This window comes from Rhamphochromis sp. 'chilingali', assembly GCF_963969265.1.
Source record: "Rhamphochromis sp. 'chilingali' genome assembly, chromosome: 22".
NCBI lineage: Eukaryota > Metazoa > Chordata > Actinopteri > Cichliformes > Cichlidae > Rhamphochromis > Rhamphochromis sp. 'chilingali'.
Genome location: NC_137950.1, coordinates 22834810 through 22859030, shown reverse-complemented (window position 1 = coordinate 22859030; position 24221 = coordinate 22834810). Strand labels below are relative to the sequence as shown.

The 24221-nt window shown below is 40.7% G+C and overlaps 3 protein-coding genes across 6 annotated transcripts; 2 read left to right on the top strand and 1 right to left on the bottom strand.

Moving 5' to 3' along the window:
• Positions 1 to 4: 4 nt before the first annotated feature.
• Positions 5 to 8764, bottom strand: bicral (BICRA like chromatin remodeling complex associated protein). Of its 4 annotated transcripts, none has more exons than XM_080872570.1 (13): positions 8462 to 8763; positions 6306 to 6369; positions 6107 to 6152; positions 5762 to 5810; positions 5585 to 5650; positions 2920 to 4188; positions 2787 to 2835; positions 2647 to 2687; positions 2501 to 2550; positions 2261 to 2406; positions 2070 to 2164; positions 1880 to 1982; positions 5 to 1789 (listed from the first exon to the last, which is right to left on the bottom strand). In XM_080872570.1, the coding sequence occupies exons 3-13, from the start codon at positions 6145 to 6147 to the stop codon at positions 1314 to 1316; spliced, it is 2385 nt and encodes a 794-aa protein (XP_080728696.1). In that variant the 5' UTR covers positions 6148 to 6152; positions 6306 to 6369; positions 8462 to 8763; the 3' UTR covers positions 5 to 1313. The 4 variants fall into 4 exon arrangements, with proteins under 4 accessions (XP_080728696.1, XP_080728698.1, XP_080728699.1 ...); XM_080872572.1 differs by lacking the exon at positions 8462 to 8763 and adding an exon at positions 7077 to 8442; XM_080872573.1 differs by lacking the exon at positions 6306 to 6369 and having other exon boundaries at positions 8462 to 8764.
• A 1044-nt stretch (positions 8765 to 9808) lies between these two features.
• On the top strand, positions 9809 to 11048 carry tbcc (tubulin folding cofactor C). The gene has a single exon (XM_080872575.1). It carries the CDS (start codon positions 9859 to 9861, stop codon positions 10900 to 10902), a length of 1044 nt encoding a protein of 347 aa, XP_080728701.1. The 5' UTR covers positions 9809 to 9858; the 3' UTR covers positions 10903 to 11048.
• Positions 11049 to 12346: 1298 nt separating this feature from the next.
• prph2a (peripherin 2a (retinal degeneration, slow)) lies at positions 12347 to 20339 on the top strand. The gene is made up of 3 exons (XM_080872576.1): positions 12347 to 14399; positions 15730 to 15976; positions 19138 to 20339. Exons 1-3 carry the CDS (start codon positions 13819 to 13821, stop codon positions 19339 to 19341), a joined length of 1032 nt encoding a protein of 343 aa, XP_080728702.1. The 5' UTR covers positions 12347 to 13818; the 3' UTR covers positions 19342 to 20339.
• The last annotated feature ends 3882 nt before the right edge of the window (positions 20340 to 24221 follow it).

Genomic DNA, 24221 nt, shown 5'->3' with positions numbered 1-24221 from the left:
ATGGTTGCCAATTAACACACACACACACACACACACACACACACACACACACACACACACACACACACACACACACACATTGACGTGTCAGGGTAGTAAAGCATAGAGAGAAAGATATGATTCATATATAATTATATGCAAAAGGCAAACAAACATACATACAATCAATGACCCTCCTGGGTCATTTAAACTGCTGACAGTATTGTCACGTTCTCAACGCTGGGGAACACATAACAACAAACAAAAACAGTCCTGTTTCTTTCAATGTCATTTAAAAGAAAAAAAAAAAGTTCAGCAAATTTAACATCTCTTCCTCAATCTGAGGACGTAGCTCCACAGACACAAACTCACTGTGAAATGATGAAGGTGGCAAAGATCTACAGATATGTCCTGTGTCTGTGTCGGGACTTGCATACCTTTAAGGTACAAAAGAAAATGAAAAAGGTGACTTAAGCACAAAAAAAGCACTGTAACACTACCATATGTGTCAATGGGACTAGTTTAACTGGCTTCTAGTGTGATTAAGAGGTTGTCCTTGTTACAGGCAGCCAAAAACACAAAAGCAGGCAAAAAGATTTTGGTTCTCTTTGACGTGTCCATCCAGTTCAGCCCAGCATACACCGCATATTGACTAAAGCCTTGTGTTTATATAGTTCCTGAAATAGGCCACAGTATGTTTAGTGCAACTTGCCTGTTTGAAGGTATCTCTACTGAGCTTAGATGTGAGGAGATCTACACCTCTCAACCATGAACTACTTGTACAAAAGCAACTGTTTGCGTGCTTAGATGTAGAAAGAACAGAAATAAATGGATTTTCTGATATTTAGAGCTTCTTCATGTAAACACTTCCATATAAAAACCTACAATTAGGCACAGAGTCCCTCCTCCTCATCCCTCTTGTTCGGCATAGGTAGTGGGGTGGGGAATAAACAATAAACTGGCAAAAAGTATTAACTAGTGTGTGAAGAGAGGGACACTCTTGCATTCAGTCGCAAACCTTACCACTGTAAAATAAACAAAAGAACATTTTGCATCTGTTAGTACATTGCATTGCACACATTCCCGGGTCTTTATAGGTAACTGTAAGTGCATGTGTTCACGTAACACCTTTACAGACTAACTGACTTCAACATAAAATTCCTCTAAAATAACCCAAGGCAAACTACGTACATGCTACATGGCTGTGTATCACTAAGAACACAGACCTGAAAGAAGAGTTAGCCTCTCTTCACACAGGGGACATAAAGAAAAAGAAATGCACATACAAAAAAGAAGTAGAAACCATACATTGGGTGTAATATGGTTTATACATCTTAACATTCCAGGATGCTGTTGACTGCCGCCTCAAGAGCAGAATCTGTGTCAGGGTGAGGGGGTGAGGTGAGCTGAGGGGTATATGGAGGCTGCACAGGGTGGTGAGACACCTGGTAGTTTGTCGGGCCTCCTGACAATGCTGGGAAAGGTGAGGGTTTATTATGGGGGCAACTATTGGCAGCAATCAGGCTGTTGTTGCTGATGCCGCTGGGTCCGTAGAGTTGCTGGGATCTCTTCATTTCCAGCACGTTCTTGCTTTCGAAGTGTGGTGGATGAAGTCTCTCTGTTGAGCCAGGTCCTACAGGCTCACTCCCTCCTGGGTCTTCATAACCAGGCTGGGAGTCTGTCCTGTATGGTGGCTCCATAGAGCCTTGTTCTGACTCATTCCATTTATAGCTGGATATAGGCTGAGGCGGGGAAGGGACTTGGAAAAGTTTGGATTTCGTCCCACAACAGAACTCCTCCAAGAAACTGTCTACAAACCAGACAGGGCAAAGTGTTAAATCAAAGTTAACTGAAAAGGGAATATTAGTTCACAATGGGATTCACTCCAATTCTGTTTTACCTGGGTCCACTAGTACCATGCGTTTGTCTTGTATCAAGGTGCTGCGCTCCTCTTGGTTGAAAGTCCTGTCGATCATCACCATTTCTGAGGACGGACTGAAACGCTGCACAGAAGAGTGAGGTTATGCTGTTAGCCCTGTGCATTTCCTAACATCCCTCACATCTAGTCATTAACTAGCGCGTGCACCTACCTCAGCTTCCACCATCAGTAGTCGCCTGTATTTGTTTACCATCCCCTGTGTCCTCATCAGCACCTGAGTTGCAGCTGCTTCAAATTCCTCATCCACTGGAAATTCAAAACACAACACACTACTTTTATTAAAAACAACAACTTTAATTCCATAAAAGACTTGGGGTGAATCTAGTATTGTCATGACTGTACCCTGGGAGAACTCGTCCGGGCTGGGTGGAGCCCCCTGGAACACGTGGTACGGGATAAGTCTCAGGAGTGCGTCATCAACTGAAGTGAATCGACGTCGATCTGGGGTCTGAACTGCAACATGATCCTTCCTCACCTGCTGTAAAATCCTTTAAAAATAACAGAGAAAGACACAAGTTTGTTAAATGACTGAAAGACAAAAGCACAACTACACAGGACAGATGGCATGTCAAAAAAACTCACATTTCTCCTTTTGTAAGAGTAGGAAGCAGAGGCCTCTTCTGTGCACTGACCTATGATGGGGAAGTGTAAAAACCAAAGATGTCATTACATTAGATTGTTCCACCTAAAAAAGACACACAAGCATGTAAAACAAACAGCTAACATACCTCAGAGTTTAGTATTGAATCCTGTACCATGGGTTTGATTGCTACAAGAGATCACACAAACAAAGCAACTTTATCAGTCTGAAATTCTGCAGCTTATATTGAAACATATTATACACTGAAGCCATTGGCGCCTCTTTTACCGTGGATGCTGCTGGCATGTGCTTGTTTGAGGGCAGGTGATGAAGAATTCTGAAAAATTTCAAGTAAAAGTTATGTTAGAGAGAGAACAAATAAGGAGAGAGCAAATTAATAAAAAGACTGCCATCTGTATACCTGTCTGTAGTCTTGTTGCTGTGTCACATTACCAGGTAAAGGGGACAGAGAAGTACAGTTCTGGGATGGAGTCACTAGAAGGCGCTGCACGGGAGTAGCCGACGCTTGGCTCTGATTGCAGATCCCTGTTGTAGCCGGGCCAACCAGAGTCAGACGTCCAGGAGCGCATGGTGTCTGCACGGAGGTGGAGCTCGCACAAGAAACTCCCGTCCACATCTGAGTTACACCTCCTCCAACCTGATTCCCGCTTACTACTCCCTGATTCAAAATTAGTGGACCAGCTGTTGGTGCATTGAAGTTCTGCGCTGCAACAATCTGCACTGTGTTTTGACTGGTAATTAGGGGATTTGAGTTGGGGTTGATGGGCCCGTTGTGGATGGTGCTAGATGAAGTGAGAGCCAAGGAGCTGGGTAGCAAGAACTGTCCGGCTGATATATTTGTCAGTGTAGACGCTTGTTGCTGCTCCAGGGGTGGTTGTACTACAATGGAGCCATTAGGTGTGTACTGTCCTGCAGGAGCAGCAGTATTAGTGTTCACTACATTAGTCACGGTGGTGGAAGTGGGCTGAAGACCAAGGCTGTAGACAGTCTGAGACCCCGGTTGGAGGGGTTTAGGCTGGATTGGTCTGACAACAGTCTGGGTCCCTCCTGGGCCTCTCTGTATGATGATATTTTGAAGCGGGATGTTTTTGAAAGGTAAGCCAACTTGGCCTTGGGTGGGAGCAAACACCTGCCCCCCTGTTGTTGTCCCTGCTGGAGCTACAGAAACACCTGGCCTTAGCACGATCTGTGGTGATCTTTCTAAGCTACTCAAAGTCATCACTCCGCCACCTGCACCAAAAGAACCCAACACCTGGATTGGCTGACCAGAACCATTAGGCAGTGATGGCATGCCTTGCAAAAACTGGCCTGCAGAGAACGTAGCAGTTGCAGTCGTTACCACACCTACCCCGCCTCCATAGTTCCCCGAGACCAGCGGGGAGGAGAAGGGAACAGGAGCTTGCACTAGAGTGGGAGCAGGCTGCGAGTCCAGTAAGGCTTCCTGGGCCAGCGTTTGCTCAGTGATATCAGCTTCCAAGAGAGATTTCTGAAGGATGTCAAAGGGCTGGTCCTCTCCCCCGAGATCCACCCCTCCAGGGGAGGTTTCAGGCCCCAGTTCATCCTCAATAAACGAGAGACTGCTAGAGAGTTGGAGGCCTGCCCCGGTCGAATCCTCGCCAAATTCACCCATTGTAGAAGAACCATCTTTGAGGCCAGTGTTGGAGCCAGTCTGAAGGAAGTATTGAGAGAAGAAAATGGAGAACTATTTGCATGTGAACTGCATATCTGATTTCAAAGTCAAAGGCTTCTTTTTATGCCCAAGTTAAGATATCAGGCTAATTTTATTTCAAATATTATTAGCTTTCTGTCAAAAATTGAACATGATTATCTATTATAGAATATAAAATACTAATATAATATTGTATTTCAAAGTTAATAAAGAAGTATCTGTTAGTGTTACAGAAGAACACAAACTGAAAATTCTTTGGTTAGTTCAAATAACAGATATTAATACAAAATAAAATCTCAATAAACCAAACGGTATTCATTATTTTGTATATATTCAAACTGTTCAAACACAAATAAATAGCACCCCCCCCCCCCCCCCCCCCCCAAAAAAAAAAAAAAAATTCTATACATACCCTCAGTACAAATTCAAGAAACTATAAATTCAACAGAGCATAAACAAACCAGACATATCCACTCAGCTGTGGTCTGCTTATGCTCCAAGGCAACAAGTAAAGACATTTTAAAAGGCAATACCAGTGCAGTACACTCCAACGAAGTGGACAGTGAAGCTTATATATGGGTCAGATGCGTGATTTGACCACAAATCCGATGTGGCAGTGAAGTATGACACCGCTTGTTCAGCTGTCTCTCTGCACTCCTGTGCAGCTGGGAAAAGGTGTTGTTTGTCCACAGCCCAGAGACTGGTAATGAGGATCAGGTCCTTTCATCACCAGCCTAAATTTGACATTTTTAACTGTCGTTGTGAGATCACTGTCCCTCTTCATTTTCTGTCATACCGCAAACAAGTGTCTAGAACTGCAAACTCCTGTACTGTGTGTGCACTGTATTTTTCAGGTAACTGCAGATAAACTGTGCATTGTGCTGGGATAGCACTGCTTCAGATCTAAAAGCGATTCATGATGTTACCTGCCTTTGTCGAAACATGCTACTCTGTGTCTTTGTCGATCTTTAAACGGTAAGAATATCTCCACAACACCGAATTCCCTTTAACAGAGTCTTGGACACTTGGGCTCTTGTTTTGTAATGCTGTAGCTGACGTTTTGAACATTTTTTCTTTTATCTCACTCACACTTCTAACGTAGTGCTCTGTAGTGCTGTGTATGTGTGTGACGACCTAAATTGACATGGCTTTAACTCTGCTCCAACCACGATTGGTTCAGTGTAGAGCTATTGTCATCGTCCTTTTGTCTTGTCTGTCAAAAAAATGGACGGAATGAGTTCGATTGACTTTTTATTAATCGTTACTCATATTTCTGTTGAGGAAAAGTTATCCCTGGTAGTTATCGTTACCATTTTATCATCCACTCCTAATGATGAACTGTAACAAAATGTCCTTGTGGTTTGGCTTGGATCAAGGTAATCATAGGTATACTCACGGTGTCGTTACCAAAGAGGGATCCATCAGACCCATAAGCTGCGTTTGTTACATCATCCTCCTCAATCTGCAGGAACAAAAGACAAGCGAGTGAATGGACTTGGGTAATTCTGGTGTTTAAGGAACATTTCTAAGGAAGTCATTCAGACAAACTCTGAATTCTCCAAGTGTCACTCACAGACTTGCTGTTGCTGCCATGGAGATAGTCATTCAACGCATCTACATCTCTGAAAAAGATAAAGAAGCAACATCTTTAGCAGTTTCTTTTTATTTGTGTCACTATCTGTGGTTTTAAAGTTCCCTGACATTTGCTTTACTACATGTGTCTTGTGCTTATGACCATTAAAATATTCACTTCCCTTATTCAATGAAAGATTTAAAACCAAAAAAACAGATCTTGCAGATAGTTGTGGCACTGATTTTAAAGGCAACTATATATTCACAAGTATAAAACTGTATGGCCCGGGGTGTGGCAAGAAGAGCTCGAATCTTAGTGCAGATTTTATAATCTTATAACGTTTACCCTAAAATATCCAGAAGACGGCGATCGTCATCATCATCCATGACACCTGAAAGAGTATGGAAGGCCATCAGATGAGGACATGGGACACGCTAAGGTCTAATCACTGAACAGTGGAGTAAAAAAACTTGTTTTTGTTTTACTCTAAAGTAGAAGTGCTTGAGCTCTAAATGGCTGGCATGTTTTTAGACATTTCACTCACAGGTTTCCAGCAGGAAGCATGGGCTCAGTCATTTAACACCCTTTCTTTCCTGCAAAAGGCTGGGCTGCAGAGTGAGAAACTTCATTTAGTAGAACTACATAACTGGACATGTATGTCAGATAAGGGGCGTAAGACAGTGCAGGCAGGTGCTAGATAAAAGAATGGTTCAAGTGTGAAACAGGGGTGTGGACAGGAAGTTGGGAGGGGGGGGGGTACATATTTGCTATTCAGTACATAAGGACAGAATGGCCTTCATCCCCTCCTACAAATGCTTAGCTATGACAAACTCCCACCCATAAAGCTTCTCTGCTGTCCCACATTGGTTGTCTTTCCAGTGTGCAGAGTGAAAAAGAGTATTTGAGTGTAAACAACCCCACCCTGCAACATTTATACATTATAGTTCTGGTTGATGTTCTGGGTTTCATCTCTCCATTGAAAGAGGTATTGGCTTTATGTTGTGTCAGTCAGTCAGCTTGGTGCTACTTAATAATTGGGGGTTTAGGGGTTGTTGTTTTTTTTTTAATGGCACTTAAATGATTCAATATCTGTAAGTAAATGGTTGTGGCTGCTTTATTTACTGTATCACATAATAATAATAAAAAACTCATTTAATCACTAATAGAGCATGTGAATAAAATGGTTGTATCACATTCAATTTTATTTTGCTCTGTGTGTGTGTGTGTGTGTGTGTGTGTGTGTGTGTGTGACTGGGGAAATGTAGGTTTTGTTTTCCCATGAAAGGCGACTGCAACTCTACAAAATGGCTGTTACCATGCCATAGGCTGTCTTTACAGCAGAGCCACGTTGAGCCTCCATCTTTGGTTGAGCGAGAACAAAGACAGGACAGGGCTGCTGCACAAATTAGGCCGTTTACACGGACCGTGTTTGGAGTTTAAAGCAAAAACAACGACCGCTTGAGCGATTTAAATCGCTGGAAAAATCACGGTTGTTTTTTGTGTGTGTCCACAGCAAATAACACGACATTTTCTCGTCGAGCAAACGAGTGTCATTTATCCTTCGAAACTTGTTACAGAAAACCATGTCGAGATTCCGAGACAAAAACAACGCAAACTAAGCCATAAACACTTCACAAAAAAAGGCATCAAATACGGGCTGTAAAAATCTATATTATCCAATTAAATCCAAGGTGCAAAAAGTTAACGTTTACAAGCGATCACCTCAAATTGTAATGTTAGCTGCATTAAAAATGAAATGACGAGCTGTTTATGCTGGCCAGAATAATAACCTTTAAAAAAATGTGATCTAGCTCGATATCGCCAGATTTGCATCTTTAATGCCAGTTTTGATCAAACTGGCATATTTCTGGCGTATTTCTTGTTGCATTTTTTGCCTAATTTCGAGCTCAAATTCACAACCACCAGCAAATCCAGCACAGCACGTGCGCTTCGACGCAAATCCACGGCTAGTCCCCGCCGTTAAAGCCCCACAAAAACACGGCTAATGTACAGCTTGCAAGTTTTATTTCCAAAAATAGACTGAATCGACAGAGAGTGATAATCGCATTCAAGCAGCACAAAACGCCCGTCGTCGCTGACGTGCTCTTTCTTTCTCTGTTGGGGAAGGCTTTCATTTGTCCTCTATGTGGCTCGTCTGCCAGCATGAAAAACGTCACATTTTGCCTCGATATAGCCGAATCGACGCGTTTCAACCCGGGACTTTTGTCCCCAGTCCGTGTCCTGCTCGGGACATTAACTCAGCGGCTCCGCCACATTTTTAACTTTAAATATCGGCCTGCGCTGGTTAGCTAGCCGCGGCGTCGATGACGACGCCTATTTTGAAAGCCAGAATCCGTCGAAAAGGGCTAAAACCGCGTCGAGCCATAAATATTTATCCCGATTAGCATAACATAAAGACGACTCAAAAAGAGGCAAACCCTTTTACTCCTGTCTCACTCCTTCTTGAAACCCAATATCTCCATTTGGCAACTTTTAATTTGCTCCCCCCTCCTTCTCCTCCTCCTCCTTCTCCCTCTCCCACTCATATATTTTTCTCACTGTCCCTGCTCTGTCTCGGATAGATTTTTCTCTCCGCTCAAACTCTCTTCCCTCCCTGAAGGAAGGGAGGAAGGAGGTTGTGTGTGTTTTTTCCTTGAAATTTTTATCACAAAATTATAATACACTCAAAGGGAAACTCACCGTCATGAAAAAGCAGTGCCTTGTCAACGGGGTTTCCTCGCCATCACCGCACGGGTTGTTGTTGGGGTAGTGCACACAGCGAAATCAGCGGTCCTCAACGACTGCATATGGCTCCATGCATTTGAATACGAAACCTTAAAAACAACCGCAAATAATTAATAAACTATTTTTAATGCTTATGTGAATTATAATTACACGTGGCTCTGTCTTTATAAATAGCGGATAAACGTTATTACACTTAATCACTGCCAACAGTAGAGGGCGGGCCTTTGTGTGTGCCACACCTGGATGTTGCTCAGGTATGCCTAGTTGCCTGCTGAGAAGCCTATTTCGTATTCAGAAAGCAGTCAGACTTTATAAGAAAGCAAAGCGTTTACATTTATTACACTTATTGTTTTTTTATATGTAATTCAATCGCATTTTACACACACTTTCGAGTAAAAATAATATTTCTTCCACCTTCTAGTGTTGTATGTGATGTCTTTATTATAAAAACGTTAAAGAAAATATTATTTAAAAAAGAAGTTCAGTGTAAATACCTCATATTTCTATACATAAACACTTATTGTAAATGGTCTTTAAGATACTGTGTGCTGTTCATATTAATACTTTGATATTTACTTTCATATCTTTATCTAACATTTTTATAGCTCTATTTACTTTTACTTTTGATTCATTCAATCTGCACAACCAGGGGGATGGGACCTTACAGTAAACGATAGATGAATAAATGGCATGCTATTTAAATTTATTTGTTGTCTATATCTGTAATGTGTTTCACAAAAACCACACTATAAATATGGGTAAACTGTAGGGAGCAGGGTAGATAAAATGAAGGTGATATGAAAAAAAAATTAAAAGGTTCTTTGAAATATATAAATATTTCATTGAAATATATAAATATAAAACGAATGGAAATATAAAAAGAAATTAAATAAATAATGCAAATGTTCAAGTATTTACTGTTCTTTATTTTGTTTTACTTTAAAATGATGAAAGAAACATTTTGGTCTAGCAGTATCATTAAATGCGTTTTATTAATAATACACATACATATTAATATAATACTATATTCTATTACACAGAGGCTAAAATAAGCTCACTTGCTATAATTAGCCAGTCACTGGCTTCAAATATTTTGTTTCATTTTGTTCAAAAGGTAAAGAAGTCTGTCGAAGCTTATAAAGAGACCAAATGTAGAAGAAATTATATAATTTTGTGGTTAAATTGCAGGTTTTATTTCATCTTTGAAAAAGAAAAAATATATATATAGTTTTTAAAATTAGCTTAAAAACTCCGATGCAGCAGGTGGCGGTGTGCCACAGTGCATATGTTGGCTTTGCGAAAGTCACGAAGAAGAGGGTCATCACTTCCGACACAACTATCAGTGCGACAATATGGCAGCGGTGATTGAAGGTAACGAGGAAAGTGGTTTTTCTGGCGAAAGTGGGGCGGCCAGGATACAAGAGCGACTTCAGAAGCGGCACCAGGCAAGGATCGAGGATGCCGAGCGGAGGAAGGAGGCTAAAGAGAGCCATTCTGTCGCCGAGGAGAAGAGCGAGTATTTCTCCATCGCCTTCAACAGGGAGCGGGCGTGTATAGAGGAGCTACTGTCCAGCTGTTCCGGAGCTGAGCGCGCTGTGGTGACTGAGAAACTAGAAGAGGCCACGACCAAAACTCTCCAGCTGCAAAAGTTTCTGAATGACAGTATGCAGTTTCTAACGCAGTACGAGCTCAGGCAAGCCCAGGCTGCTCTCCAGAAACTCCAAACCTCGCTGTCTGAGACCAAAGAGGAGGCTTTGCCCAGGAAGAAGTTTGCCTTTCGAACTCGCACCAAGGCAACAGATAAATCCTCTGCACAAGATGCTCATCCCCTTCCCCGTGATGAAGGCACACCTGCAGAGACAGGTAGGACCCAGGTGGATGGAGCAGCACCCGCCGAGCAGTGCGGCTTCTCCAACATGACCAGTGAGTTTCTGACCAAGACGGCTGAAGAGATCCAAAAACGAGATGTGCTTCTCACTCACCTGACCAACTGCAAAGTCCATCTGTTCGGCTCCCCCAGCACGCTGCACCTGAAACACATCGACAGCTGTGAGATCCTGTGCGGGCCGGTGTCCAGTTCAGTTTTTGTAGATAATTGCAGAAACAGCGTGCTGGCCTTTCCCTGTCAGCAGCTGCGGACCCACAACACAACCGACACACAAGTGTATCTGCACGTCACCAGCCGAGCCATCATAGAGGACTGTCACGGAGTGAGCTTTGCCCCGTTCACATGGTCCTATCCCACCCTGGAAGAGGACTTCACTGTGTCTGGGCTGGACCGGGCCCGAAACAACTGGACTCAGGTGGATGACTTCAACTGGCTTGCTGCTGGGACACCTTCCCCAAACTGGACTGTTATTCCAGAAGCAGACAGAAAAGCCAACTGGGACTCCTAGAATGGGACTTTTAATGACCTAATGCACTAAAACAAATGATAGTAGAAATTTTACATGAACTGCTTGCGGCCAGAATGCACATTTAATGTCCATTTTATTTCATGGATATAATCTTCATTAATATATTTAAATAAAAATTCACTTAATTTGGGCTGTTACTGTGTGGTTATTTTTTTTTTTTTTTTTGTTTTTTTTTCTCAAAAATAAGTCTAATTCTTAAGAGTCTAGGGTCAAAGTCAGATTTCAAGTAGTTTGGTATTGGGACAGGCTGAGCTTTTCAGAATCACTTGTTTTACCTAACAGACCAAAACATGAAGATTTTCAGTTTCATGTTATTATTCCAATTCAATAGCTATCAGATTTTTACAGCTTATATGAAGTTTTGAGTCTATTCACCACATTTATAAAGAGGTGTATAAACAGAAGAAGTATTCAGAAATTCATACTGCATGTGTACCTCTTTGGGATTAACTCAGGACATTTTGCAAAATCAAAAATGGTACATAAGGGGAGGAAGAGTAAGATCTGGGAGTATAAAGGGACCAAAACATACTCAATCATTATCTATGGTCTGCGTTTAGCTGTGGAATTTCACCATCCATATCACGAGGGATGTTTTCACTACTTGGGCAATGCAGGAAATCAAACTGGTTAAGTCTGATCCAACTTTGGATGTCTTTGAAAACCTCACCAGCCATATTTCAGAGTACTCAATAGGTATTCCCTTGTGTAGCTGTTTATGTCATAAACTCCCATGCAGAGGGAAAAAAATACTGCACTGAAGAACAGGTAATATGCAGTTAAAAAACAAGTTTGTGGACATGGGTTAGTCACTGACCCAAGAACAAAGTAGAGCACCCTGTTGAAAATACCCTTCTTACTAAGTTACTGATAAAGTTTCAGTAAGACTTGACCAACACTGAAGGAGCTCTAGCTTTCATGTGCTCTCAAAATGTGTTTTCTGATGACCATAAAGTTCAGGTATAATTAATTCAACCATTTTTATATTGAATAATTTTTGCATTGAAATATGTGGGGGGGAAAATGGGAGTAGTGTTTACAGATAATGTAAAATGTGCATCTTTTGAGAGATTATATAGGTTTTCTTGCAGAAGGAACAGAAAGTAAATTGTTATTACACAAAAATATTAAGACACCAAGTCTGAGATTTTTTATTTTTAAGTCTGTTATAGTTCAGGCTTTGTTTTTATACCGACTCTGCCTTTTAAAATTCCTGCCCACAAAGGTAATGCAAGTTACACAAAATAAAGGAGGAGGGGGAAAAATAGTAAGAAAAGAAAAGATCTCTGTGTTTGTATTTTATTTAAAATGCAGTCTAAGCCATTTAAAAATCCAAAAAATAAGAAGGAAACAAAATAGAATGCTATGGAAAAACGGAAGATAATAGAATAAATCGGCAATATAGAGTTAAATGGCTCCTAAAATTTAATAAAGCAAATAAAATAAAATGGCTTAATAAATGTAGTTAAAACAATCACAGCAAATATCTCATAATATAAAATGTAGTGGACAGTCCAGCTTTGAAATTAAGCGCAATAAAGAGTATTTTTTGCTAAACATGTGTCACATTATCAAGAGTTACTGCATGGGGTAGAGAAGAAAGAGCTTTTGGCAGCTGCTTCCTAAAAATATCGTTGCTCACTCAGGTTGTAGGCAGTATAAGACACTACTGAATAAACCAGTAGTGCTGTGAAATATTCATTTGGCCAACAGTTTAAATAAATCATTGAATACCTGGTGTTAGCATGACATTCATGTCTATGACAACTGCAAACTTATGATTATAACACATAAATATTGTTAGTGAGACAGCGCTAAACACGCACAAAGGTTTGATGAAAGACATTGTGAAAAGAGCATCAGGAGATTGGGCCTTCAGTGTTCCAATTGCATTTGGTAAACATTTAGCAACACTGCAGCTCTCACATCCAGCCACAAGGAGAAAGAAGAATAGACCGTTCAGGGAAAGGCCTGGCTTTGATCAGCATAAGTATCTGGCTCGTGTATGTGCCAGACACTGTGTTGGTTCTAACTGCCAAGATAGCAAATGACAACAAGAACATCAATGAAAGCAATAGAATATTTTTTATCAGCTTGCCAGACAACGTTTACTGCAAACACTGAATTTTCATGTTTAATAATGTTTAAGCAAAATTTTAATTTGTCCAGTTTGTCACAGTTTGGTCTTGATTTATTAAGCAATTACTTCCAAAGTAAAGTCATAGTGGGGCTTTATTAACTCAGTGTTTTTGATTCGTTGTGAAGACATCTGGTTTGTGTTGAGCTTGTGGACCCCATACCTATGAATGATTAGGCTTTATCATTAGCCCTACTGTCATGTCCATTACCTTTGTCAACCATCTGCTGAAACTTGTGCTGCTCCTGATGTGTTTGATCAAGGCAACCATGACCACATGAACACTCAAACCAATTATGGCCCCTGGCAGCAGCTTACGATCAGGCTCATCTTCTGTAAATTGGATCAGGGTGCTTACAGGGGCTTAGCATGACGTACTGCAACTTTGAGTTTAATCATGAGGATCCCCGGCCATCCTCAACCTCTTTGAGAGAACGCAACATTAGCTTCTCCTGTAAAGGTTTGAAGAAATAAACCCTTTTGAACACTGAAGTTTAGGACTCAATGGTGCAGAAGAACCTTTAAAATAAGGATCCGGTGCTGTTCTCCTGAGTTCTTTATAGCGGTTCTTTTGCCATAGGATGGATTACAGTCTGAGCTGACTCTTCTGTTCTTTCGGACCAGCCAGAGGACATACTGATTACAAACAAACAGGGAAGTGCAGGTTAGCATACTCAAGAACTTTATCTAAACCGAAGTGGAAATCTTGGAACTCCTGCAGTGTTTTTTACAAGCAAGGACACATCACAGATTGAAGAATGGCTTTGTTGCCAGTTAAGTTTGATCTGAAAAAGCGAGTAAAGTTGGCTCAGACAGTCTGGTTCATGTACTGGTTTGCTGTGTTGGCCGGCGTGTTGGTCCTCAGCATGGGTCTGTTCTTCAAGATCGAGCTGCGAAAACGCTCTGAACTTATGGACAACAATGAAAGCCACTTTTTGCCCAATCTGCTTATTCTCATGGGTCTAATAGCCTGCAGCATCAACGTCTTTGGAGGCAAAGTGTGCTATGACTCACTGGACCCCGATAAGTTTGCAAAGTGGAAGCCCATGTTGAAGACCTACTTGGTATTCTGTGTAGGATTCAACGCCCTGCTGCTTGTCACGGCCGTGCTGTGTTTCTTGATGAGAATCCCTATGCAGTTCACCCTGGCTGAAGGGTTGAGGAACGGCATGAGGTACTACAAGGACACCGACACACCGGGACGCTGCTACATGAAGAGGACCCTGGACTTGATGCAGATTGAGTTTCGTTGCTGTGGAAATGACAACTACAGAGATTGGTTTGAGATTCAGTGGGTCAGCAACCGCTACCTGGACTTCAGCTCAAAGGAAGTCAAAGAGTAAGTGACAGAGATTTTTTAAAAAAAAGTTAAATCCTTTATTGTTGGCCTTAAAAGTTGCAGAGTTATTTAATGTGGAAGTAAAATGAATGTGTTTGGATTGCCGTTGAACCTAAGTGCACCAAGCTGCTGAGGTGGGGTGATCTGTGCAAAGTTAGAGTTCAGTATAAGTGGATTTGAAATGAAGGTAGATCAGATCAGGCGTAATACTTACTTTCATCCACTGAGGATTACCATAGCAGAAACGGTGACTGCTATAGTTCATAGCAGAGATGTGTTCTTGGGGTCAGAGAAGAGATCTGGGGGCATTTATATGTGAAGATCTGGACTTTAGTGAATGGTTGCAGAAAAAGATACAGTCAAGTCCCACGAGAAAGCTTTACACTAGCCTGTTTATGTCTCGGCCAACCAGCACCACTTAACTTTTTGTAAACAATTTTGTGTGCCGGGACATAATTAGTGTTTAATCTCCAGGATTACAGTGTCTTGTCCTTCATGAACCAGTGTCTTGTCCAATCAGCAGAGGACATGGCAGCACTCCAATAACAGCACTGCCAGTCAAAAAAAGTGTAGCCAGAGATGCTCACATTAGCATAAACTAAGGACAACAGCGTTATCATGAAAACAGGAAACAGCTATGCTTTAGAGCCTTCTAATTGGGCAGCATTTGGGGTCAGTGTTGTTGTGGTGCCATTACAGGTTTTTGTTGTACTTATACATGCAAGATATCACATTCACTGCCAACTTTCTTAGTAACAGTAACTCCAGAATTATTCTACATCATAAAGTCTCTGTGCTTTTGACCAACAAGTTGTCTGGGTCATAATTCGGAAAGCTCAAGTAGGTGGTGACATTTCTTGCAATAACGGATACATATCTGACACCCCCCAGTTCTTTGTGATCCAATTACACTTGTCTTTCCATTGACCTACTACTCTCAATCATAGTCAAGATCAGCTACTCAGACTGAGCAGTGATTCTAATTTCAGTGTTTGAGTGCCTGCCTTCTTGCTTCTCGCAGTTGTTCAGACCTTAATATGTACTCCTTGAGAAAGTTTGAAACAGCAGTGTATGATGGAACATTTTAGCTGACGACTGAATGCCAATTCAGGCTAGCTTTGTGGAGGTTGGATAGCTGATTTAATGTTGTTTATTGTCAAGGTAAGATTGTACTGCAAAGTATAATACAACAACTTTTGACCTGGAGTAATGTATGGATTCCAGTTAAATCTGAACGAAGGGAAGTCTAACACAGGTGTGCTAATTCAAGTAACAGCCCATTCCTGGCCTTCAACATCATCTTCCCCTTTACTGTTCCTCTTCTTCCTAGCCGCATTGGCAGTAATGTTGATGGCCAGTATCTGATGGATGGAGTGCCCTTCAGCTGCTGTAACCCCAGCTCCCCCAGACCCTGCATTCAGGCACAGATGACCAACAACACTGCCCACTACAGTTATGACCACTACACAGAGGATCTCAACGTGTGGAAGCGGGGATGCCGCGATGCCCTGCTGTCCTACTATGGTGGCATGATGAACACCATCGGAGCCCTGGTGATACTGGTCACTATGCTGGAGGTCAGTGCCACAGACTTACTTAAATATATTAACTGAAACAATGTTCACTTCTTAGTTGGAAAATGTAGCTCTTTTCAACTTCATTTAAAAGTTAGAACAATCCCATGCACTATCCACTGCATGGAGGAATGGAGATCGTGCATAAATGTCTAATTAAGTCTTCTACTGTAACATTGTCTCTGTCTAATGTTGGTTTTGCAAACAGTATGTCCTCATTAATCTATTCACATGGAAAGAAAATAAACAATAGAGGGGACTGCTTGAGAGCTGTTGAGTGTTTCAGTTGTAGTGGGCGTTTTTTTTAAATACCCCAATTGCAGAAGTGACCTTAATGCACAAAATATTGTTGTTGTCACAACTATTACAGAAAAGTATATATTTCCATGTCCACTGGTGGAAGGCTTGTTTGAAGATACAAACAGCTGGTCTTGGCATATCAATATCTAGAAATAGCAACAACCTTGCTGATAGCTAAATTGAAGCCAGGCAGGTGTGTTAGTCATTTTAATCAGAAATACAGAGTTCTTTGGAGCACTACTCTAGCCTTGAAATCTGTTGGTGGAGCCTACAATAGAAACAACTGATAGGTAAATGGGCACCAGACAATGTTTTCCCATATTCCCAATGGGCTTAACATCCCAAGAATTCTGAACAGGGAAAAGCCTCATTTGAAATGAGAAATAGTCTGGAAAATTGTTATGTTCAGAAAAATAATACAGATAATTCAGCCTATTCGATCTGACAAATCAGAGATATTTATGTGTCTAAGTGTTTTCTAGCAGTACTTCCCATTTTTTTTTATATCAACAAAGACAAATTGGTTAGTCTGGCAACTGGTTAACCTCCCCTTCTGTCCTTAACCTATGACTTCAGTCCAATTCACTTTCATGCAGTAGGTTAGACAGTCTCTAACAGGCCTAGCAATACATTTCAGTTTGCAAGAGGCACTTTGAAGAACAATTGGAACTAAATATGTTGATTTTTTCTTCAAGGAAAATCAGTTCTCAGTTTATTTTTTACTGAAATTCTCGAGTTACCTCATCACATTTGCTCCAGTTGCATAGTGGGCCTAAAACAATAGATACCAACTTATAACATTCCTGCACACATTAAGGACCGCAGCTTCCCTTGTCAGCAGATAAAAGTAACAACAGCCTTCTTAAGTCACAAATATTGTACCTGTATCCGACTAGATTTTATTCATTTTTAAATTGTTCTGCATTTTTTCCTCAGATCATTTTCAGTTAAATGACTGAAATTGAGAGAAAGTCTTTAATGTCCAGCTAGTAGGAAGTCAGGTGAATAAACATGCAAAGCCTTGACCTAGTTGGCATTTCTTCCATCAGTTTCCTCCATCCCTGCTTCTTCCCTTCTTTCCACAGTCTGCCCACGCTATCAGTAATACCCACTTACTGCATCTCCTTCCCAAACACCGCTATCCTCTTTACCTAAATATATTTTCTCCTGCCCTACTATCGAGATACCCTGTGCCACCTTTGGCACGGTTTAGCTCACCTGCGGTTTCTCACCTGCTACTTTCTACCTAAATCCTGTAACAGCCATGTGTGTCCTCTTTCCTCTCTTTACTTTCTCCTTGGCCTCCACTGCCAACATCTGTGGTTGTTTGTAAAGCCAAAATATCTGCTTATGATTATGCAGAACAAATAGACATGTACAGGTGAATCCTTGAAGCCAGTGACCACAGCGATGATATAAATTGTTTGGGTTCCTGCATCACCTTGAGGAGACAGTAAATAGAGCCATACAGATAACATCTTTGCTCCAGAAATCCAGCAGACAATTGTTTGTTGTAAAAACACAGCTTCAGCTAATCAGATGCACGCTCGGAGGAATCCTAGATTTAAAAGAGGAGTTACGCAAGCATCTCTGTGCCGACACATATGGGTTAATCTGCAAGAGGTGACAAGGAAATACTTATTTCCAGGAGTCTGATCTCCTGATCTGATGTCTCCATTTACAGTAACTGGATCTTAACTGTCCTAATGAGATGTTAGCCCTATAGGCTATAGATTACTTCAAGAATTTAAAAAAGCTCCTAATTTCATTTTCCTTGCTTGAATATTTGCCTTAACACAACATATTTGCAGTATATTACACAATTTCTGACTCAGATACATTTATTGAAAGATGTAAAGTTGTATCATCTTTTCATGTCCTACTTATAAAAACCATGCAAACATTTCTAAGCATTTAGAAGATATTCAAAATAATAGCTGAAGATTTTTTTTAATTATTAGTGAAACTGGAGTTCTGAATTTAATATTATTACACTGGAAAACATCAGATATTTTCCATTTTTGCTTTAAAATTTAATTAAAGGATTTATTAAATTATCTGAAAGAGCATTATTAATTACATTTCAGCTTAAGTAATCAGAATTGTTATGCTGCAGCAGATTTTTAGCATCCATGAGTGCTAAAATTCACTACGTACAACTGATGCATTACAGTGGACCTATTATACCTGGTTTGTTAAATTAAAGACAACTACATAGCGGAATTATAAGAATGAGGTCATCCCACATCTGCACTGAATGCTCCATTTTTATACTTTTGGATTTGTGTGATGTCTTAAAGAGGGGATATTCAAATGTGGGCATCCCACACAAACAGCACAGTCAGTGAACACCGCCTATTACGCCAATCTTCTGCTTGGGCAGGGCAGCCAATCAGAGAAAATCATGCATCATGCAGCACCGAGACCCAGTAGAAGATAAAAATTTTTTTTTAGCTGAAACAAGCAATGGTATTTAAGTATAGTCCAAGAATAAAATATGGAACTATAGATGAATAGAACAGGCCCATTAATTTGGAGCTGAGCAATGGTGATACTTTTCCTTTGCTCTGATTTGAAACTTCCAGTAATGATGAGAATACAGATTTTTGTCTAGATATCCTCTGATAATTAGCTAATTGTCTTGATAATATTATGTTCTAAACCGCAAACAACATTTGTTTAACTTCAATTCAATGTCTTCCTTCATATAATATCATTTTTCTATCTTTCTGATTAAACTGGAATTTCAATCAAATTATTGTAGCACAAGTGTATAATAAATTCCCTTCTTAAACGTTTTCTTTCATGTGGCATGGCTACATTTCACATTAAGTTTATCAGATCTGTGTTCCTGTTCCTTGCAGGCTAGTGTGACTGTGGGCATGCAGTATGTCCACAGCTCCCTGTGTAACCTTGCTAATCCGGAGGATCCAGAGAGCGAGAGCGAGGGCTGGCTCCTGGAGAAGACAGTGAAGGAGACGTTCACTGACATCATGGACAAAATGAAGTCCATGGGCAAAGGCATCAAGGTGGAGGAGGGTGAGCCAGCGGTTGAAACAGTGAGCTGAGCTAGCGCCACCTGAACAAACTGACCCCACTCCCACCTGAGGAGAAAATCAAAGACATGTGAGATTTTTCTACCAGCATTTATTTTGTAGGCCTACTCATATATTTGGTTATGAACTCATTAGAAATGGACGTGAAAAGATCATATTGCATATTCATACTTTGATAAATAGCAGCTGGATGGGTTTTTAGTTTTGGTTTTCCCCAGTAAAACAACCACCAGCATGGTTTTTTGTTTTTTTGTTTGTTTTTGCACCAGCATGTTTTTAATTAGGTTTACAGTTCTGCTTTCTGACACTTTGTGCATTTTTTTCTCCAAAAAAAGTGCAAAGTTATAAATCAAGTAAATGTTATATGTATTGAAAGCATGTAATTTTCTCCTTTATTTTGCTGTCACGTAGTTTGGCGGGGATGGTGGTTGCTATGCAATCCCCCCCTCTCATGGAACCCAATGGTGCAGATTGAAGATATTTAACTCAGGTTTTGCAATGTTTTATTTTTGCTAACCCGTCTAGGCTACTTTATAGTCAAAGCAGACAAATTAACCCCTCTGACTTGCCCCCATTTATACTCCAGTTCACTGGATAAGCAGCTGAGATGGAGTATAATTTTCAATTAAATGAATCAGTCATGCATGAACAGTGCAACACATGGATCAAGACTGAGCATGGGAATCAGGAAGTTCAGAAACATGGGGTGACTCCAAACCTGTGGCCTGAAATTGGCAGCTAAATCTTGGTTCCTGACCCCTGTACTGTAATCTCAGATCCTCTTTGATATTTCCCTAGTGCATTCAGTATCTGTATATTGACATATGTGTATGTACAGTATATAACTTTGTATATGACGTAGAAAAGATGAAAAATTACTTTTTTAAAAGAATGTAATTAAGTTGAATCTTTTATTTGAATCAATGTAAAGTTGTTTTTCTTTTTTCCAAATAATTTTCTTGGCTTTGTGTGACTGTGTAGAGGAGAGATTATGCTGACTGTATACGCGAATAAAGGATATTAGAGACGACATACAGCAGTGCAATGATGGCGTTGTGTTGTCTCGACCTTGAGTCATGAGGCATGCTGTGAGTGCCACTGGGTTCCTTATTAAGCCAATAGGATAAGGCCTATTAAGGTATTACTGCTTTCACATGGCCATGGGATGACTTTTCACATGCCCAATGTAAGGACATGTGTGTACAGTATGTGTGTGTGCTTGAGGAGGAGCTATGCACGGGATGCATTCTCAAGAAACATGCAACAAATGTTACTCTCACTTGTTCTTTTCTTTGGTTTTATGCACTTTTTGTGACTTAAACCTACTCTAAAATGAGGTTTGACTTCAGAGGGCGCAAGTCGGAAAATCCTTTGATCTCTTTGGTTGATATATTGGTAAATAATAACCTGTAAGGTACTCTTTATCCATCCTGTTGAAACTAAATCCGCTAATAACGTGTGTATCTGAATCGAAAGCCACATGTTCTCAAAACTTTAGCCATGAGGAATTACGAGCCATGATATTAAAGCCAGTGTGGTGTTGTTAGAGCAGATGTGAGGGAGTGCTGTGAAGAGTCAGCAGGAACGGCAAAGAAGCCAACTCTGTGCTGTATTTTTGTTGGACCAAAGCACATAACCAGCGCTGAGTAGATAAGAAGCTTAATCGGCTTTAGATTAGCATGAACCCCTCGACCAGGTGAGCAGGTGATGTCCTGCTGCAGGATTCGAGACACGAAAGACAGAGATAGAGACAAACAAGGGAAAGTGAAGATCAGGGTGGTATGAAAGAAAAATAAGGCACCACTTTATTGAATTTCTTTCTTCTTCTTTTTTAAATATGTGAAATTAAAGTAACTTCTTGAAGTATCACATAAAAGCATTTATTATTCATCAGGTAATCACTGACATTTTAATGTTGGGGCTTTATAAAATGTAGTAGTCAAAAAATAGCATTGCAGTTCAGTATCTAAATGCAAGTTCTTAATTTCCACTAGAGCTATAGTGTCAAGTATTTAGCTGAGTACCTAACCAAAAATAGCATTGCAACACAGAGAAAGTACTCAGGTGCAAGTGAAAATACTACATTCAAAAGTCATAATTACACAGCTTTATTGTAGGTCTTCACCCAACATTATAAAGAGGTTTGAAGTGTTGGTTGTGATTGTGAATGTTGTGATTTGGCCCGATATGAATTGAATTGAACATGACTCCATATAGGTGTTGTATTACTGAATAATTGGATCATTCTTGTCATTGTCAGTTTTTAGTAGTGGAGATATTTTTATGCTCTTTAATTTCTTGGATGATTTAATCTATTAAAAAATACATACTTTATTAGAAATAGATATGTTTTGTCTGTTAAAATGCAAAGTGAAAAGTAATTGGGTGGCTAAATTATTAAATGGACAAGAAATAAAACATATTGGCCAAAATTGGAGATATTGGAAGTAAAGAACTGTGCTGACTAGATGTAGATACTTTGTTTCCACCCCTGTGTTTATGTTTCTAATGGCACACTCATATTTGTTTGCATACTGCATTAAAAAAAGCATCTTCTCCTTTTAATGGTAATACACCTGCAGAATATGTGACCATGCAAACAAGGTTGAGTATTGTCTTCAGACAGTGAGTACTCCCTCCCACAGAGGCAGCTTCTAAACTTTTAATCTGCTAAGAGCATCCTATACGTCGTCTGTATTCTGCTGCTCTCTGTTGGTGACTGCAGGTAACCAGCTGTGACCAAATCATGCTGACCGTCATGTTGATCTATTTAATTAATTAAGTCCAGCAGTGACAGTGTGACTGTTCTGTGACAATGTAATCTGTAACAGAACAATCACGCTGCCACAGCTGTTCTCATAAGTACAGCTAACTTTTATAATCTGCCTCTTTCGATTTATTTTATTTGGATTCCAAATTTCATATTTTTCGGTGGCAAACTGGGTGCTTTGTAGAGCTTTAACTGAATGATTTCATTTACATTAGAAGCCCACAAGAGGGTGTCTTTCCATCAGTGATAATGCAGCAGGCGTGGCCTTCTCATTGTGGAATGAAGAGGAACTATATTGCTTGAGTTTCGTTTAATTAATCTGTTGACAATTTCTTTAAAAATAATTTAGACTTAGAAAAGAGAAAACTGTTTAAAAAATGACACCAACTTTTTGAAATTGTTAAGTAAATAACCTATTATTTACTTCCTTCCTCATAAAATAGTTTGCATGTAAAACATCAGAAACCATTTTCAAAAAGTTCATTCCAGGCAGCGGCTCTTTCAAAATGTAAAATATAACATGCATACAACGATATGACACAATAACTCTTATTGCTGTAAAAGCTGAGACACACTAAACAGATCGAATCAGTTATTAAAAAACAAATAAAATGAGAAAAAAATGGTCATTTCTAATTGGTGATTGAAATTCTTCCATCCCAGTGAGACATAAGGAAATATGCAGCAGTGTTGGAGTTCTTTTTTTTTTTTTTTAAATGACATCAGAGACAGCAGTATGCGACATTACGTGATGGCAGAGCTTCAGTTCATCCTTTGTCTTTTTTTTTTTTTTTTTTTTTAATAAATAGGACAGGGGGAATGAATGAGAGAAAGAGGGGGAGAGAAAGAAAGAAAACCAAAGGGGAGAAGAGACGGTGAGAAGGGGGGGGAAGAGAGAGAGAAAAAAAAAAAGAACTCCTGGGTCACCTGTATGGAGAAAAAAAAACAAACAAACAAAAAAAACAAACAGAGGAGACAGCAAACAACAAAGAGCAACATAATAATAGAGAAAACAAAGCACCATCACAATAAACTAGCTAGTCATAGATATCAATATTTACTAAATAATAAAGGATATTGTGCAGCACGCAAGATAGACAGCGCACAGTGTGCTTTGAGGCAGCAGCCAAGAAAGCTTTAGTCCGCGTCTGTGAATACCCATGTGTGCATACCTGTGTGGATCAGCATGCTTGCATTCCAAAGGTTTCTCCATGTAATGATCTGCTAGGGAGTGTGGGGGGGCCACAGCCCCGTCCTCCAGGGTGTGAAGTGGGTATGGAGGAGATCAAAACTCCAGACATCCAGAGGCCCCCAGAACACAAGAGACCATGGAAGACCAACAGAGGGGCAGCCGCGCCACTGTTCCAGTAAGAGCTGAGGAGAGTCCCAGATGAGGGCTCGCCCAGCAGCCGCGGAGCAGAAGTCAGGGGGAGTTGCAGTGACGCGCCCGTGAGCTCCGCCGGCCCCCAGCTGTGCCTGAGTGACCGAGCCCCAGGCCGAGAGGCCGGGGGCACCCCACCTCCAAAGGGGCCCGAGCGAGCCCCAGGCCCCAGGCCCCGACAAGCGGCCGCCAAGGAGTGAGCCGGTGTGTACCCGGACGCCCACCCCCAGACACAAAGAACCACCAACACACCGACACCTGAGGGAGTCCGCCACCGGCAGGGGAAGTGGTGGTGGGTGGAGATAGGCCTCCAAACCTTGGAGGGCCTGAGGTGTCCCCAGAGAGGTGGCGTCTGATACCCAACCTGACATATAGACACAGACATACGGGCACACACAGATACAAACATCCATTCCCACCCTCATGCTCTCATTGTTGGAGTTCTTGCTATGTAAATACTTAAAAAATACTAACCAAGCCCCCAGTCTCTCATATATGAGACTTGTTTAAAAATCAGTGCATTAACAACTGATGCTGAACATTAATTATTCATAAAGGAGTGGCACTTATGAATACATGCAAGATTCGAGGTGTTTATTAATTATTTAACGCGATAATGAACATGCAAGGTGTGATGTGGTTGCAGAGAGGCAATGAGTGACACGAGCTCTAATATTAGCCCGTTGACCTTGACGCTTCTGTCAATGGTCAGGGACGCTAGCTGCTATCACATCTCACTTT

Excerpts from the sequence above, each read along its gene's own strand:
- bicral (XM_080872573.1), bottom strand. The coding sequence starts at position 6,147 with ATGGATGATGATGACGATCGCCGTCTTCTGGATATTTTAGG. Across the intron at positions 2,688-2,786 it reads ACATGCCAGCAGCATCCACG|CAATCAAACCCATGGTACAG; the intron begins GTAAAAGAGGCG and ends GATCTCTTGTAG. Across the intron at positions 2,551-2,646 it reads ATTCAATACTAAACTCTGAG|GTCAGTGCACAGAAGAGGCC; the intron begins GTATGTTAGCTG and ends TCCCCATCATAG.
- tbcc (XM_080872575.1), top strand. The coding sequence starts at position 9,859 with ATGGCAGCGGTGATTGAAGGTAACGAGGAAAGTGGTTTTTCTGGCGAA.
- prph2a (XM_080872576.1), top strand. The coding sequence starts at position 13,819 with ATGGCTTTGTTGCCAGTTAAGTTTGATCTGAAAAAGCGAGTAAAGTTG. Across the intron at positions 14,400-15,729 it reads AGCTCAAAGGAAGTCAAAGA|CCGCATTGGCAGTAATGTTG; the intron begins GTAAGTGACAGA and ends TCTTCTTCCTAG. Across the intron at positions 15,977-19,137 it reads TACTGGTCACTATGCTGGAG|GCTAGTGTGACTGTGGGCAT; the intron begins GTCAGTGCCACA and ends TGTTCCTTGCAG.